This window comes from Arvicola amphibius, chromosome 15 (genome assembly GCF_903992535.2).
Source record: "Arvicola amphibius chromosome 15, mArvAmp1.2, whole genome shotgun sequence".
Classification (NCBI taxonomy): Eukaryota; Metazoa; Chordata; class Mammalia; order Rodentia; family Cricetidae; genus Arvicola; species Arvicola amphibius.
Genome location: NC_052061.1, coordinates 11,242,169 through 11,260,291, shown reverse-complemented (window position 1 = coordinate 11,260,291; position 18,123 = coordinate 11,242,169). Strand labels below are relative to the sequence as shown.

General features: G+C 41.5%; 1 protein-coding gene across 2 annotated transcripts in view; it reads left to right on the top strand.

Annotated features, from left to right (window-relative positions):
• Positions 1–17,776, top strand: part of Tent4b (terminal nucleotidyltransferase 4B) — a 44,900-nt gene extending 27,124 nt beyond the window's left edge. Inside the window, exons 2-12 of one of the 2 annotated variants that reach the window (XM_038312937.1) lie at positions 698–821; positions 2,454–2,500; positions 3,902–4,022; positions 5,508–5,615; positions 7,117–7,245; positions 8,513–8,726; positions 9,477–9,603; positions 9,706–9,809; positions 10,057–10,103; positions 12,922–13,086; positions 15,178–17,776. In XM_038312937.1, coding sequence (XP_038168865.1) covers positions 698–821; positions 2,454–2,500; positions 3,902–4,022; positions 5,508–5,615; positions 7,117–7,245; positions 8,513–8,726; positions 9,477–9,603; positions 9,706–9,809; positions 10,057–10,103; positions 12,922–13,086; positions 15,178–15,354 — 1,363 coding nt within the window. In that variant the 3' untranslated portion in view covers positions 15,355–17,776. Of the gene's footprint in view, positions 1–697; positions 822–2,453; positions 2,501–3,901; positions 4,023–5,507; positions 5,616–7,116; positions 7,246–8,512; positions 8,727–9,476; positions 9,604–9,705; positions 9,810–9,915; positions 10,104–12,921; positions 13,087–15,177 lie in introns of both variants that reach the window. The other variant, XM_038312936.1, reaches the window with a different exon arrangement.
• Positions 17,777–18,123: the final 347 nt, after the last annotated feature.

Sequence of the window (18,123 nt, the reverse complement as noted above, 5' to 3'; positions counted from 1 at the left end):
CTTAGTGATGCATCTGCTTAGGCCTTGCCCCACTGTCCATCTCTGATACAGTTGTAGTTTGATCTTTTTAAATATTGCATGTTGCAGTCAGGGTCTCCCCAACCCTCCCAGTTGCCCCAGAAGGAAGCCTGAATTTAATTTCCCTTCCCTTTCTCTCTTCCTATTTCTTCCATTTCTTCTTTCTTTTCTGTTCCTCCCCTTTGTCTTCCTTTCTTTTTACTTGTGGATCTTGGGGATGAACCCTGCCTAATGAACATGACCACTGAGCCATTCCTGAGACCAGCCAGCACTTCTTAGTTTGCCATTCAAATTGTTCATTATTCAGAGCTGCCTTCCCCCTTCAAATGCACCTCTGTATTTCCTTCCAGATGTGCTGTCTACTTGCTGTGAGGTGCATTTGATTTCATGCCTTGCACACTGCGGTCTCTAGAAGCCTGCAGCTCCTCAGAGTCCTTGTCTGCTGGCTCTTCTTAAGGCACTCCTGTTATTCACTACCAGCTGGTTCATTTGACACTCGATTCGTTAAACAAATGCCATGGAAGTCATACTGTTCCTCTCCTTGTGGAGGGCTGAGGTGGTCAGGAAACTGCCTGTGTAGGCTGACCTCAGGGCTTCCCTTCCTGCTGTTAATATTCTTCAGGAAGCTGGCTTCCTACTGGATTGGCCTGCTCACATTTACTTTCTGCTTTTCTTCCAGTCTGCATGAAGAAATCAGTGACTTTTATGAGTACATGTCTCCCAGGCCCGAGGAGGAGAAGATGCGGATGGAGGTGGTGAGCAGGATCGAGAGTGTGATTAAGGAGCTCTGGCCCAGTGCTGACGTGAGTACTTGTCCTGGGACCTGGGGCTTCAGGCAAAGCCCCGCCACAGAATCAGATCACATAAGACCTCACCCACAGTGTAAGTGCTTTTGTAGAGCTAGTCTACCTTATTGTATTCTACTTTGTAACAAGGTCTCACTGTGTTCTACCCCTGATTGACCTTGAACTCATAGAATAGCCTATTTCTGCTTCCCAGACATGTGCCACACCTAGTTTTGGTCAGATTACATTTTAAAGGCCAGCAGTTTCCTGGAGTCATTAGACTTTGGGGTTTGGTGCTTGCTTTCTTTCACTCATATCTTCCCCTTAGTTTTTCCTGAGTTCTGAGTAGCACCCACTAAAAGATAGGCTCAATTAGGTGGTTAATGTGAGCCTGATGACAGTAGTTCTTCTTGAATGAGAGCTGTCATGGCCCTGTTTTGTTTGATTCCCTCCTGTCGGCATAAACATTTGCCTAGAACCAAAGGCGTTTCTTTGCTACCTGAAGTTGACTGCCCCGGCAGGTGCAGGTGACTGTGTGCCTCTTCCCCTGGCCAGCTTCAGGTGACGCTGGAGAAGCCAGGGACAGTTTTTCCATTTGGCAAAAGAGATTCAAATGTGATGCTGTAGGTAAAGAATAAAGGGGAGGGTGTCTCACTGAGCAGCTGCTGTTGACTGCTAGGATTGCTTCTCTCCCGTTGGTTGTGTTCCCTGGGGCATAAACATTGTGATGGCGCTGACTGGCATGATTTGGCAAGCACTGCTGACATCTAGTGGGTAAATAAGGAAGTTACTAAATGTGCAGCGAACCACACAGTCCCTACCTACAGCAAGGAATGATTTGCCCCAGGTTAAGATGTTCTGATCTTTTAATCTGCATCTTTTTAAGGTAGGCAATTGTGTTCAAACAAATACGAATGCAATGTTAGGTTCCCAGGTTCTTTAAAAAAACAAAAACAAAAACCCAGAATGTTTTAACATTTTTCCTTCCCTGGACTTACACATGTAAAATTGGCTGGGTCCCATTGTGCTTTCTGGGCTGAGGTGGAGTTTTTTTCTCAGTTGATGTCAGGATCTTGCAGAAACTGCTCCTGGTATTCTCTTACACTGGCCTGCATACCAGCACATTGCCAGCAACTGAAGCATTATGAATTCATGGGAGGACTCCTGCAGAGAGAATAAATTAATTAAGGATTGTGGCCTTCCTTGTTTTGTAAGGGAATACGAGGCTCTGGAACATTACTTTTGAAGCTTCTCTATTTTAAGTTTTTTATTATTTTTATTATTACTAAATATTGTGTACGTACACACACACAAGTGTGTGTGTGTGTTTAGGCACACATGTGGAGGTCAAAGGACAATTTTGTAGAGTTGATTTTCTACCTTTACATGGGTTCTGGGGATCAGGCTTGCATAGTGAGCATTGTTACCTGCTGAACCATCTTGATGACCTCAAGGTCTCTAATTTATATTATATGCCATGTTCTGAATGGCTGCCTGCCTGTGAGTCACTAGGAAAGCCTAGATTGGGTGTGTGTATGGAGGGGGTAGCTCCTGCAGTTCTAAAAACTAACAGTAGAGGGCAGAAAGAACATTAATTTCTTTATCAGCACCTTAATGTGATTTTTCTTTTTTTCTTCTTTCGTGTTCCAGGTCCAGATATTTGGAAGTTTTAAAACTGGCCTGTATTTACCAACTAGGTTAGTATTTGTATGAAGCTTTGAATGGATTTCTGTACACTTTGTCTTTTGAATGTGTTTGAGTAGAAATGGGTTTGTTTATTGTTTTATTTTGGAGACAGGGTCTTTTTATGTAGTCCTAGCTATTCTGGAGCTTGCTATGTAGGCTAGGCTGGCCTCCTGAGTGTTAATAATATATGCCACCATGCCTGACAAAATGGGGACTATTTAGGGAACAAAATTCATCAGAGTTTCTTTACAGTAGAATATTACTTCCAGTCATTTGTTTAGGCTGAGATTTACAGGAAGCATGTAGCAGTGAAATCAGTTAGTTCCTTAGTTTATATATAGATAGCCCTGCAGACAGGTACTTATTTAACCTATCACTTAGCCTGGCTAATAGGTGTCAGGATGAACGTCTAGTTCCTATGTGCTATGAGGTGGGAGAGATTTTCTTTTTTAAGTGAACTCAGCCTGCTTTGATCTCAGCATCCCACCACAGAATTCATCTTAGAACCCTGACTCCATCTTAAACCTTCTAATTAAGGCTTGTTTAATACATAGGCTACACCACCACTCCCGTATCCCTGTGGCTGTATAGTCTGCCTTCTGCCTTCCCTCAACTTAAAGTATGTTATAGTGTTGCAGTGGTTGGATCCATCCTAGCCATATCTGTTCTTCCCAGGGCTGTCTTTGGTTTCTAAAATCCAAAAAATATTATACTTCATTATTTAGGCTCTAAGAGTTAACAAAACCTAAAATATTAGTTCTTACAAAAGTTATGGCCAGGTGTGGTGGTACCCTTAATCCCAGCATTTGGGAGACAGAAACAAGTAGGTGGATCTTCTGAGAGTAGAGGTCAACCTGGTCTATGTAGCATGTATCAGGCCAGCCAGAGTTACATGGTGAGACCCTATCTCAAAATAATTAAATTAACATACACATATATATAGTTAGAACGGTTATCATAATTTAAATATGGAAAAGGCACAAAAGTAATGAGATTGGGTGTGTGTGTGTGTGTATGTGTGTGTGTGTGTGTGTGTGTGTGTGTGTGTGTATGTATTGATGCATTGGGAGCATTGAGACAACATACCTTAAGTTTAACACCAGAAAGTTTTATGGGGGAAAAAACATGCACCGATACTATTATGTTTGAAGTTTTGTTTCTGCCAACATTACCCATGTTTGGAGGCCTGAGTTCTGTGAAATAGCTGAGAGGGTAAGGTTGCTAAAATCAGCACCTCCACTTCCCTCCCTCTGCTTCCTTTTGAAATCCATTGCCATCAGCACATTATCTTCTGAGGCAGAAAGGGAACAGGTTCTCACTGCACCAACTTGAAGTTGGTAAACGTGATTATCAGCTAAAATGCGGACGGCTCGATGCTTCTGACCCTCCTCATGCATGTCACTACAATGCAGTGACATCGACCTTGTGGTGTTTGGGAAGTGGGAGAACCTGCCTCTCTGGACCCTGGAAGAAGCCCTTCGGAAACACAAAGTCGCTGACGAGGATTCCGTGAAAGTTCTAGACAAAGCAACGGTAAGTTCTTAGCACTGTATCTTTGTAACTCTTACCTTCATGAGAAACTTAGACTCAGGTCTTGCTGACCTGAGTGGGGTGTGGCTCAGTGAATCATTTTGTGAATGTCTCCGTGACTGCAAAGTAACTTGTCCTGGCTATACATTTTATTCTTAAAAGAAAAATAGCCAATTTTTTCATGTATTTTTCAAGACTTCAGAATAAAAATATGTAAGTAAACCAAGCGGTGGTGGCATATACCTTTAATCCCAGCACTCTGGAGGCAGGAGGGTCTCTGTGAGTTCAAGGCCATCCAGGTCTACAGAGTGAGTCCAGGACAGGCCCTAAAACTTTTCTCGAAAAACCAAAAAACAAAAAAATGTAAGTAAAAAGAGGTTTCTGGGAGCTTGAGAGGTGGCTCAGCAGTTAAGAGTTCTTACAGAGGATCTGGGTTCAATCCCCAGCACCCAACATGGCAACCACAACTGTCTGTAACTCCTGTTTTGGGGCTCTGACACCCTCACACAGGTATGCCTGCAGGAAAAACACCAATCCACATTAAAAAAAGTAATAATAAATTATTTTTAAAGAACCATCTCTATTGCCCCTGAAGTCATGCTTTAAACAGAGATAGACTGGCTTTTAAAGAACTTCCATAGAAACTCAGATAGAAACAGATACATTCATTTAAAAGGTCTGGAATTTTGCATATTAGGTTTTCTTAGCCCAGAATACTTGTTTTCTAGTTTCTAGTTCACAGTGCATGTACAATGCTTCGTTTAAGAAGTCTTAGTACCAACCAGATGGTAGTGGTGCATGCCTTTAATCCCAGCACCCAGGAAGCTGAGGTTGGCCAGTCTCTTAGTTCAAGGCCAGCCTGGTCTACAGAGTGAGTTCCAGGATAGCCAGGGTTACACAGAAAAACGCTGTTTCAAAAAGACAAACAAAAACTCGTAATACCATATATTATGCATCAAGTTTTTTATTAAAACCTTTTTCATTGAGGAAAGTCATAGTGGTGCACTCCTTTAATCTCAGCACTTAAAAGGCAGGGGCAGGAGGATCTCGGTGACTTTGAGACCATCCTGATCTATACAATGAGTTCCAGGCTAGCCAGAATTACCTAGAGAGACCCTGTTGCAAAAAACAAAAAAAAAATTTTAACAAAATTTACTGTATTTATTGCTTTTATTAATTTTATGATTTTTATTAATTTATTCTTTACTATTTATCTATATGTGTTTGTGCTCCCAGACATGCACATTCATGCTCTTTGTAGATATGGGGGTCAAAGGACAACTCAGAGGAGTTAGTTCTCTCTTTCTACCTTGTGGGCTCTGGGAATCAAGTTTGACGACAGCCACTTTTACCCACGCAGTTGGCTGGTACACATGTTTTTTTTTATGGTTTTATGAGAAGGGTAGAGATCACAGGCCTAACCGGTAACCTACCTTTTACCATTTCATTTGGTAGAATATTTTAAACTTTTCTGTCTTCTTTTTCTAGGTTCCTATTATTAAATTAACAGATTCTTTTACTGAAGTAAAAGTTGATATCAGCTTTAATGTTCAGAATGGCGTGAGAGCAGCGGACCTCATTAAAGACTTTACCAAGGTCAGAGCCATGACAATCTGTACAGTGAACCTCTTAGGACACTTAAGTCCGTCTTGGGCGTCTGCCATGCTGTGCTCTGTCCCTTGCTCAGCTCTTACGTGTGCATGCTGCTGACGATTGACTTGTGCTTCCTGTTATGGGCTTAGGAAAGGTTGAGGATAAAGATCACCGCTGTTCTAGGTCCTTAGACTGAGTGACAAGACGCCTGAGATGGTGCTGCATGGTGTGATTCTTGTCAGTTCATCTCCAAGTTCATTTTAGGCCCTTCCCTCCCTCACGAGCCTTTTCTCCTAAATTCTTTGTCAGGAGGGGCCTGTGAGTTTTGTTACTTTACCTTGAGGTAACATTAGTTTATTTCATTTGGTTCCAAAATAAAGAAGCTGCCAGCATCATCTTAAGAACATCTTATATAGGGCTGGAGAGATGGCTCAGCAGCTAAGAGCATAGCCTGCTCTTCCAAAGTTCCTGAGTTCAATTCCCAGCAACTACATGGTGGCTCACAACCATCTGTAATGAGGTCTGGTGCCTACAGTCATACACGCCAACAGAATATTGTATACATAATAAATATTTTTTTTTAAAAAAAAGAACATCTTACATATCTAGACCACTGCTGCTATTTCCTCAGAGCTGAAGGTGTTGGGATCTTCTCTGCACTCACAGCTCTTCAGTAGTTCCCCAGTGCCAGTTATTTCTCTTTTATATGTGAGGCAGGCTCTCAAGCTTGTAACCCTTCTTTCTGAGTGCTGGGATCACACTTGTGTCCCACCTTGGCTTTCCCTTTCCTTATCAGGCACACAAGAATATAGAGGATGGAAAGAGAAAAAAGTGTCTCTTTTGGGGGGTTTATGCATATGTGCATAACTTTTCATGAAAAGAAAGTTGAAAATTATTTGCTTAATAACTAACAATGGTCGCAATAACTAACAATGGTCGCAGCCACCAACTCTGGGAATTTTTGTGTTCTCTGCCTGGAACATTAAGAGTTCTTGAGATGTGTGTGAGCTATCTTATTTGTCAGCTCTGAGAGCCCTGCCCCATCTTCTGTAAAGATGGAGGAAGAGAAGGCTTGGGTGGTGATTCTGTCTGTGTGGATGATGCAGGCAAGGCTGTTTGTGCTCTGGGCTGATGCAGGGTGAATTGAGGTACCTTGCTATGCAGTGGAGAGCCACCTACAGACAATTTCCTACTGGTTTATGTTTAAACATTCTTAAATGTTTAGGGGCTTTGGCCTTTGTGCTGTTTCTGTTGTCTGTTTACAAGAGACTGTCCTGTGATTGGCTATATGGTTAGATGGTTAGTGTGTCCAAAAAGCATGTGGCTGCAATTATTAAATCACCACGAGGAGAAAGCCTTTCATTACTTAGAAAGGTTACTTTTAAAAATTGAATATATTAGATATATCTACTAAATTTTATAATGTAAGGACCATTTTATGCCCCTGGTGATTCTTTGGACTATTATAATATAGGAATTCATTGTAATTTTATTTCTCTTTCAGAAATATCCCGTATTGCCATATTTGGTTTTAGTATTGAAACAGTTCTTATTACAGAGGGACCTTAATGAAGTATTTACAGGTGGAATTGGTTCTTACAGTCTCTTTTTAATGGCAGTCAGTTTCCTTCAGGTAAGTTGTGTGGGTGTGCTATACCAGTGTACGCTGAAAAAAAGTACTTGGAGAGACGTTTGGGGAGAAAATTTTAAATCAGAAATTTTTAGAATGCTTCTCTTTAAACTGGATACCTTTGTATAATTACAAATTAGTATTTTAAGTGAGAGGATAAGACTTCTCACTGTGTATAACATGCTATGTTCTGATTTTTGTAAGGGAATGCTAATATAATAACAATAACAACCAAAAATACAGGGTTGTCTGCAGCTCAATCGCCTGTCAGACTAGCCAGTTAGCAAGTTCTGGATTCAGTGAAAGACCTTATTTCGTAATATAAGACGGAAGGTGATTAAGGAGTACAGTCAATGTCAACACCATGCCTTTGGCCCCCACATGCATCTGCACTTCCACTTGGACATGCACTTGAACACGTATACAGCGTGCGCGCGCGCACACACAGACACACACACACACACACACACACACAAAATGGCACAGGCTGGAAGATGGCTCAATCAGGCCCAAACTTGCCATTCAAATATGAGGATAGTTTGGATCCCTAGAGCCCAGATAAAAGGCTAGAGTTCAGCAGGTGCCTGTGATCCCAGCACTGGAGGCAGAGACAAGAGGATCCCAGGGGCTTGCTGGCCAGTCAGTCTAGCCCATTAAATGACCTTCAGGGTCAGTAACAGATCATTTCAAAAAGTGAGTTAGAAAAGAGTTAGAGATACAACTCAGTGATGATATACTTGCCTACTGTCTATAAAGTCTGGGTTTGATTCCCCAGAACTATCACCCAAAAAATAGGTATGGTGGCTAGGAGTAGTGGCAGGCAGATCTCTGACATCAAGGCCAGCCTGGTCTATATACTGATTTCCAGGACAGCCAGACCTACATAGTAAGATCTTTCCCTTACAAAACCCAAAATAAGTTAGCAAATAAATAGGTATTGTGGAAACCGACGTAGGATAACACCTCTCATCATAATTGCTGTCCTTGATATGCATGTGTACAACACACACCCCAGAAATAAGAATATTTTTTAAAGCAGTTAGTCATATAATTTCATCTATAATGTGGAGTCCTGGTTGTTTGGCTTTGTTTGCTAGTAGCCAGAGGTTTGTACCCATAGGGCATTGTATGGTTTCCGTAGCAGTAGCATAGCAGTTAACTGGAATTGTAAACCAAATAATAGTGCTCATAGACGTTAGGCTCTTCCTTATATCCCCTTCCTCATAATACAGAGAAAGTTCAAAATAATTTTTCTTTTTTTCTGTTTTAGTTACATCCCAGGGAAGATGCTTGCATCCCCAATACAAACTATGGTGTTCTCTTAATAGAGTTTTTTGAATTGTATGGACGGCACTTCAATTATCTAAAGACCGGCATCCGGATAAAGGACGGTGGTTCCTATGTGGCCAAAGATGAGGTCCAGAAAAATATGCTTGACGGCTACCGGCCATCAATGCTTTATATTGAAGATCCTTTACAACCAGGTATTGAGACGAGGTGAATGTGTGGACGCCAGAGGGGAGGGCATCATAGCCAGGCAGTAATGCGCACACCTTTAATCCCAGCACTTGGGAGGCAGAGGCAGGTGAATGTCTGTGAGTTTGAGGCTAGCCTGGATGAGTTCTAATTATATTTAACTTTTTTGTTCAAAATATTTTCTTACCATACTCAAACAAACACATGGCGAGGGCAGGGAGAACAACACTTTGTTGCAGACTCCAGTTAAGTTGGGGGTAGAATCCACTTGACCCCTTTAAAGCCAAGTAGAAGAGGAATCTACTTTGGGCGTGGGTTTGTAATACCTGTGGAGTATTATTCCAGCCAGTGGTCAGCAGAGCATTAAGGGAGGTAAACCTTAGGCAGCAGTGAGCATGGGCAGAACAGTGCCAGGAGATTGCTGTTTTATTTATATTCTGCAGACTGCTTCTTTCTGATTTTTGTGTAGCCCTTCTGTACTTTCCTAACTTTGGGAGTGGCTTGAAAGAAGTTCCACGTATAGGAAGTATGTATATAGTTAATTTAGACAAAGAACAACCAAATAAAAACAAGCAGACAGCACCATTGTTTTCAGTTTAAGTTGCCTCTATTTGAGGAGAGAACAGTGAGCTGTTTCTTTGCATATGTGATGGGAGAATCCTTGTTGGCTAACGTGCATGCAGGCAGCTATTGCTTATCAGCATTTGTTCATATTAACCAGCCAGGCTTACATCTCTCTGTACCCGTTTTCTATGAAGGTAATGATGTTGGAAGGAGTTCCTATGGGGCCATGCAGGTGAAACAGGCCTTTGATTATGCCTATGTGGTATTGAGTCATGCTGTATCACCAATTGCAAAGTACTATCCCAACAACGAAACAGAGAGGTAAACATCTAGCCCATATCAACCCATTGTGTCAAAAGTGGTTGTCACTTCTTGTCTTCAAATTAATGTACATACTTGTTTTGTTTTTTTAACCCTATGCAGCATATTAGGTAGAATAATTAGAGTGACGGATGAAGTCGCCACATATAGAGATTGGATATCAAAACAGTGGGGCTTGAAGAATAGGTCTGAGCCATCATGCAATGGTGAGTAAGACCTTTTCCTTGATGATGGAATGGGTCTTAGGGCTTTTTCTGTGTTGTGTGTTTTTAATGGGAAGAAACGTTTTCCAATCTTTTGCCACTTTTTCAGGAAATGGTGTTCCCTTGATAGTAGATACTCAGCAGTTAGATAAGTGTAATAATAATCTGTCTGAAGAAAATGAAGCCCTTGGAAAATGTAGAAGTAAAGCCTCGGAGTCTCTTAGTAAACACTCTTCAAACTCTTCATCAGGTCCAGTGTCCTCCTCCTCTGCCACGCAGTCCAGCTCTAGTGACGTGGTAAGTATGACACACGTGGCCCTTCCACGCTTGGATGCCTTGCCTGCTCTCTGTAGGGTTAACTTCCTTTCCCAGCAGAGAAATTTCAATAGCTTTTACTCTTGTAAATATAGTGAAAGTAAAAGCTCTTTAGTGACATCTTTAACCGTTACATGATCCATTAACATTACTTGCTTCCTAGCCCTCTGTTCCTTGATCAGTTTCAGAGAAGATAGCAGGTATTGTTATCTTCACCCGAGCCTCAGTAGTACTCATCATTAACTGGATTTAGATTATTTGGTTATTCTTTATGTCTGTTTTAAAGGGAATCCTACTTATATTCCATACTCATGTTACCCAGAAATACGATAAGATAGAGAATATCCCAATCAGTCCAGGAGATGCTTCATCACCAGCAGTCTCCAGTCTCACCCCCAGAGGACATCCTTATTAAAGGATTTTCTTTTTTTAAAAAAATATTTATTTATTTATTTATTATGTATACAATATTCTGTCTATATATATATGCCTGCAGGCCAGAGGAGGGCACCAGACCTCATTACAGATGGTTGTGAGCCACCATGTGGTTGCTGGGAATTGAACTCAGGACCTTTGGAAGAACAGGCAATGCTCTTAACCGCTGAGCTATCTCTCCAGCCCCTAAAGGATTTTCTAACAGTATACTTTTTATGTGTAGGAGTTCATAGAAATGTGATCACACAGTATATAATATTTGTAAGGCTTTTGTTTGTTGAGACAGGGTTTAACACTGCGCAGCATAAAACATTCTTTTTGTTCTTTCACTTTCTTTTTTTTTAATCTTCTGAAACAGGATTTCTCTGTGTAGCCTGGCTATCTTTGAACTCACTGTGTATACCAGCCTGGCTTCGTACCTAGAGATCTGCCTGCCTCGATGTCCTAAGTGCTAGAATTAAAGGTGTGTGTCGCCACTGCCGCCCCCACCACCGTTTTTTGACTTTCTTAAGCTTGTTTTTATTTTTACTTGTTTTTGAGCTTCCTAATTGAATTTTTAATTGATAAAATTTGCAAATCAGAAAGTTCACCATTTAGTAAGTACATTTCAGGGTTCCAAGCAACAGTGTCAAGCAGCTCACCACTGTCTGTAACTCCAGCTCCCAGGGGTCAGGGTCCTCTTCTGGCCTCTCTGGACACACACACACACACACACACACACATAAAAGATAAAAAAATATTTTTTAAAGTACAGTTTAGTCGTTTTTAATGTATTTAGTGTTATATATAGCTGTTTTCACTCTTAATTCAAAGATATTTCAAGCCATATGTGGTGGCACATGCCGTCAGTCCCAACACTCGGGAGGCAGAGACAGGCAGAATTTTGTGAATTTGAGGTTAGTCAGTGCTATGTAGAGACACCATCTCAAAAATTCAAACCAAAAATAAAAACAAATGCCCGTGTTACTTAGTGGCCTCTCCCTTAACCTCTAATCCACTTTCTGTCTGAATTGTGGTGAGTTACATCTTATGTTAATTTTTTTAATCAAAGAAAATTTTGAATTGACTTAATTAAAATTTAAGGTAGGTTTGCCTTTTCTTTGATTACAAAAGTCTGTAGGATCTTGGAGGCATAGTGCTTGCCTTGCATGCTCCCTGGGTTCAGTCCCCAGCACTGCATTGGGGGTACAAGCCTATAATCCCAGTACTAGGGAGGGGAGAGGCAGGAGAGAGGGAGGGGCAGGGGTTAAAAGACACCCTGCAGTGCTTATTGAGTTTGAGGCCATCACCCTGGGCTAAATAAGACCAAGTCTCAAAGAAAAAAAATACAAAAGATACAATTTCACATTGATGGATGGTATCGTATCATTATGGTGTCATGGATATTCATGTGTAGGATCTCCCTTTGTCTGTGGATTTTGGAATGGTCCTTTGAGAGGGGGAGTGGGTATTACACTAGATAGCCTACAGCAGGGTACAGAAGTCAGGTGGAAGACTACCTTGAGAAGAGAGAATAAGGGACTGAGCTCTAACTGACATGTCAGGGAGGGTGCCAGCATAAAGCAGCCAAGAAGCTAGGTGGGACCTAGACAAACCTCGTCATCTTAGACTCTCAGATTGAGCCCCTTAAACTTGTCATCTTGTCCCGGGCACAGTGGCACACGCCTTTAATCCCTGCACTCGAGAGGCAGATGCAGGCAGATCTCTTGAGTTTGAGGCCAGCCTATCTACAAAGCAAGTTCCAGGACAGCCAGAGCTACACAGAGAAACCCTATCTTTAAAAACAACAGCAACAACAAAAAACCAGCAACAGTGAAACTTGTTATTTTGTGTTTGTTTGAAGATCCTGGGCCATGCCTGGGTCCTAAGCCCCTCCCCCTTTGTTGTGGTCCTCCATGGTTCTGTAATTTGATCACATAAATAAAAGCTCATATCAACTAGGATGGAAGTAGACCCATTCACAGTTGTGGTCAGTGAGTGAGCCGTGTCTAGAAGCCCATGGTAAAGAGAGAAGGGACTGGGCACGCAGCTGTGAGGAAGAGTGCTTGCAGTGGGAACTAGGGTCTTAGTTGGGATACCCAGCATCCACTTAGAACCAGGCATGGCTGTGTGCGCTGAAGCTTCTGATGCTGCAAGAGACTGTCTTACAAAGTGGAAAGAGATAGAGGAAGAGACCAAAAGTCATCATCCTCTGGTCTCTGTGCATGCTTGGATGCACATACCTTCCCACACACAGCATTTGAAGGAAAGCCTCCTTAGTTCCCAAATGTGTCTGTTTACACTAGTGGTACTTAATGCCTTTCTGAGTACTGAATATGAAAACTACTAACATATTGCTTTATATAATCCATGTAACTTGTATTAGGATTCTGATGCAACGCCATGCAAAACCCCCAAACAGCTGCTCTGCCGTCCACCCACTGGCAGCCGGGTAGGCTCACAGGATGTCTCCTTGGAGGTCTCACAGGCAGCTGGAAAAGTACAGAGCACCCAAACCACTAACACACCCAACAGCACCAACAAATCACAGGTGAGCAGAATCTGTATTCATCATTGTTAGTGTTTAGTACCAGATAGTCTCTCAGCATTATTTATAACAGGGACGAATATCCTATGTTGCAAGGAGCAGGCCCCCTTGTTCCGGCTAGCTTACACCTGGAATAACCACACTGAAACTGTATTAATTAAAACACTGCTTGGCCATTAGCTCTAGCCTCCTCTCACTCTTAAATTAAATCAACTCTTGATTTAACCCATTTTTATTAATCTGTTCACTACGAGGTTGTGGCTTACTGAGAAAGATTTAGCATGGTGGCTCTCTGACTCTGCTTTCTTCCTCCCAGAATTCAGTTCTGTCTCCCCACCTACCCTATCTGCCCTATCACCAGGCCCAAAGCAGTTTATTAACCAATGAAAGCAACACAAATACAGAAGGACCTCCTGCACCAATTCTATCCTATTCTTGCTGTAGTTAATAAACTACATTACTTCTCTCTGTCTAGAAGCTCCAACAGACTCACACATTCCCATGCCTTTACTAAACACTGCTATTTCACGGGTCTAACTTATCAACACTTTTTAGCATATCCTGATGGACGTGGACAGCTCAGATAGCAGTTGTGTTTATATGAATGTAAAACCACATAAACTTACCCTAATTAATTGAAAATTAATTCTGCCCTAATAAGAGTAAGTAATGAAACACAACTTGAAAAAGCAGAAATCATAATGATGCAGGAGAGTGTGCCTTCAGGTTTTTGATTGTCCTAAGTTTTAAATTCCTGCTTATCGACTATGAGGAATATGGCCTTGACCATTACATTTAACCCCTCTGTGTTACTTGTCTCATCTGCAGGATGGATTTAGTTCTATACCTACCTTATCTATAAAATGATAACAAAAATAAGATGTTTTTAAAATTTCTAATGAATATTATGTTAATTATTACAAAACGTTAAAGCACATGTCATATAGTTAGAATTTCTTACATGTGAACAGTGGCAACCATGGTCTTTTAAGATCTTGGTGCCAGCCAACACCCTCCCTCTTTACAGATTAAGCATAAAAAAAATTACACTGGGATAAGGGTGTAGCTGAATATAGAGCAGGCTGGTGAATGACCCGCATGGCTGTGCTTGAAGTACACTGGCTTGGAATGTCTACAGCATCCCTAGAAACAGTGTCCTTTGTTCATATCTGATACTTGTTGCTTATGCCGATCATCAGGTAGCTGGGAGACGGGTTTAGTTGGTTGACGTTAGCTTTGACTTAAACAGGCCACAGAGATACTCTATTAACTATTTTTAGTTGCCTAATAGTATGTTTAATTAGCCATAAGTAATAAATCAGGCAAAGGGAAGAAACATTTTTTGTTTGTTTGTTTGACACAGTTTTGGGGCCTGTCCCAGAACTAGTTCTTATAGACCAGGCTGTCCTTGAACTCACAGAGCTAGCTGCGTCTGTCTCCGGAGTGCTGGGATTAAAGGCGTGCACCACCACTGCCCCACAGAAAGAAGTTTTTGATACTGGTCTCTGGCATAAATTCTCTCTTCATTCTCAAATGTATTGAGGCCCCTGATGGTAGAGATGACTGTCACCCTTCATTTTGATTTGACTTACCCCGTGCACTCCACAGCCTAGTGCATGAGGAGTAGTGACAGGGGTGGCCAAGAGAAGGTCACCAGGAAATCGCAGGGCTGGCATCGGGAACTGGAAGGACGGAGCAGCCAGCCACTGCCCCTGACTTGCCTGTAGACTGTGCAGGTCTGACAGCCTGTTCTGGTGGTGGTGTGAGTGCTATAGCATGCTTTCGTGTTGTGTGCATACTGTCAGGAAGAGAAGTCAGGGTCAGTTCTTTAGCGAGCTCATGTCCTTTTCCAGCCCCTAAAAGAGTCTGTGGTAGCTGAAAGTGCTGGCACACCCCTTTAATCCCAGCACTTGGGAGGTAGAGGCAGGCACATCTCCGAGAGTTCAAGGTCGGCCAGGGTGATAGTGAGACTATCTCGGATCGGCTGCACGAGGTGGGGGGTGGAAGGATCTGTGGTAGGTGGTGTGCATGCCCCTGAATTGAGGTTTGCCAGTGGAAAGCTGCTGAATTTCTCACTGCTCTCTTCTTCTGCAGCATGGATCAGCAAGGCTCTTCCGCTCTTCCAGCAAAGGATTTCAAGGTACAGCCCAAACAAGCCATGGTTCCTTGATGACGAGCAAACAGCATCAAGGCAAATCCAATACTCAGTATTACCATGGCAAAAAGAGGAAACACAAGAGGGACGCGCCCCTCTCAGACCTTTGTAGATAGTCGGCGCTGTGCGACGGACTGTCTTCTGTGTGCAGTGATCTCGTGCTCAGGACAGTCGCACAGGGACTCCTGGGACGGCAGGAGCCTCACACTGTTCAGACGTTGATTTAGCAACTGCGTTTTTTCCCAGCTCGCCACGGAATGGATCATGAAGATTGACAACTGCAAAAACAAAAAGCAAGCAAAAGGGGGAAAAAGGCTGCTTATTCGATAAGTCATGTGCTACAACAGGGTCATTTTAAGATTTAAAGCTTGAATGTAAAATAAATATATTTCTCATTGGCTTTATGCAGAGTTATAGGGACTAGGACTCAGTGTGGGGAGGGTGACAGGAACAAAAAGCAGTTTCAAGGAGATGGGTGGGAAGGCCAACAAGAGCATCTCATAGGAAGTCAGATTCCAAGAGGGAAAGTGATTTGTGCATGTTTTTTTTAAAAATAATTTTGCATATATTTGCCATTTTATTGTGTGTATATATAGAAGACCATATAGGAAATTGATATTTGTAATAGTGGATTTGTTAATACTTTTTACATAACATTACTGTTTGAATTGTAAACAGATTTTTTCTCAGGATTAGTTTGAAGAATAATCTGAATTGTCATTCTAACTCACATGCAGGGAAGTGATTAGCTCTGTTCTTTGGTTTGTTTTCCTCGGCATTGAAATGACTTCATTGAACCCGTGTGACCTGCTGCGAAATTCTTTCCTCTCTAAAGAAAAGGTTTATGGTGGCAAATGATGTTTATTTTATTTTGTAAAAAAGAGAAAAATGTACTGTGTACTTTGTGTATACACTGAACATCCTCTAGTCATCTCTGAGAATCAGCTCAGCTGTCCTCTACAGTGCTGCTGTCTTCTTGGGCTCTGGCAGCAGCAGGACTGTGTGTGTGTTTCCTTCGCAGTCTCTTTCCCTCCCTTCTCTTCCTCATAGGAAACAAAAGGCACCCTGGGCCTGGGCTGTTCCTGTCAGTGCGACCTCTAGCTCCACAGACCTCGCATGCTGGCTCCTCTGACCCTGTGTGCTATGTGCTTGTGGTGTCATCTCTCATTCTTCTTAAGTTCATGCTTACTATTGTGGGAGAGAGTAACTGTAAACAGCTTTAATTAAATCACACTTATAAAAAAACTATTTTCTTATACTCCACTTTATGCTTTTGGTATTGTCGATCTTTAAAAAATTAAATGGTCTTTGATAATGGATCGATTTTTGTATTGCCTTATTAAGACCAAATACTTCTGTCATCCCATTCTTTATCCTCTCTGTTAATGGAATTGCTGTCTTTAATTAAACTTTGTAAACACTGGCTTGTTTTAATCATCCTGTAACTTTTGGCTGTGGTCAGCTGTGAGTGCAAACGTATACTCCTGTTACTCATTGCCTGCTGAGTCTGAGACTCAGGTGGGATATTTAACATAATGGATTATATGCACTCGTCATCAAAGTGGTTTTTGGAGGTGAAAGCCCTCATGTCTAGCATCAGTGTGTGTGTGGCTCTGTTCAGTATGGCCATTTCCGAGATGAGATTCCTTTATATGTGTATGTGTGAAGTACTGTTGGCTTTTAGAGATTTCTTTTATATACACTTGTGAAATACTGACGACCAATCAGACCGTTAATGGACACTTAGTGCAACTTTCTGTAACAAGAATAATGCTATATAAAGTAAGACCAAAACTGGTGTCATTGCTGAAATTAACAATTTTCACTATGTTCATATTTTAATTTACAATGGAAAAATGTGTCCACAACTGGAAACTCACAGTACAATGTAAACTGTGGAAGATTTTAAATGTGATATCATTTTGACTGTTTTAAATTTTAGAGTCACATTTTATTCTGATCAGAACTTTTATCAAGATGTTGAAGTTTTGTTGTTTTGAAACTAGTTTGTCATAACATTGTGCATAATCACAGTATTTATTTTGTAGGGCTTGTGAATGTATAGACTTATGTTTACTGCTAAGGGAACAATTATTTATAAAATAATATTAAATCCAGTATTAGCTGCCTATTTCAGACACTTAACACCTGCAGAGATCTGTGTTACATTTACCACACTGAAGTTTTTTTAAAGAGTCACCCTCATTGTTGAAAGTAAATGTACTCTTAGGGTGGGAATATTAGTGTCCAATAAGCATGTGATTATATTAAGGTGGTGGTAGCGGGAAGATAATCTTGATTCCATTGGGAATCTTAGGTTTTCGTAAATTTATTGGGAAAATAGTTTTTCCTGTACTGCTGACGTTTCTTTTTGGTAAACAGTATCTTTCTAAAAGAAAAAGCATGAAGGAGAATTGAGGTGTGTATACATTTCCTCAGATGGCCAGCATTGTATTCGTGAATACTGTGTATCTGGAATGAACAGCATGGAAGCTGTTCATTTTTCAATCTGAAGTAAAATACTTTCAAGAACTTTTAGTTTGCCTGCTCATTTGTTTTGTTCATTTTATCTTTGCATTTGATTCCCATTTGTCTCTTGAATTTGAATACTTTTGGTGAAGATTTTGTCCTTCCATGCCCATGGATTGTTAGTGGCATTCTTTGACGTTCTTAGGGGTGAATTTTACAAATACTGCCTCCCTGCAGTGACATTTCTCTGGTGGTCATATTTGAGTGCCTGTCAAAAGGAACATTTAAATACTACTCTGTAGCCGTGCTGGGGAGGAGGGGATGGCGAGGTATCCACAGGGAATCCCAGTGCTTTGGGTCAATTGATAGTGCAAGTTCCTTTTCCACTGGCATTACATGTGCCCAGGATGGTCCCT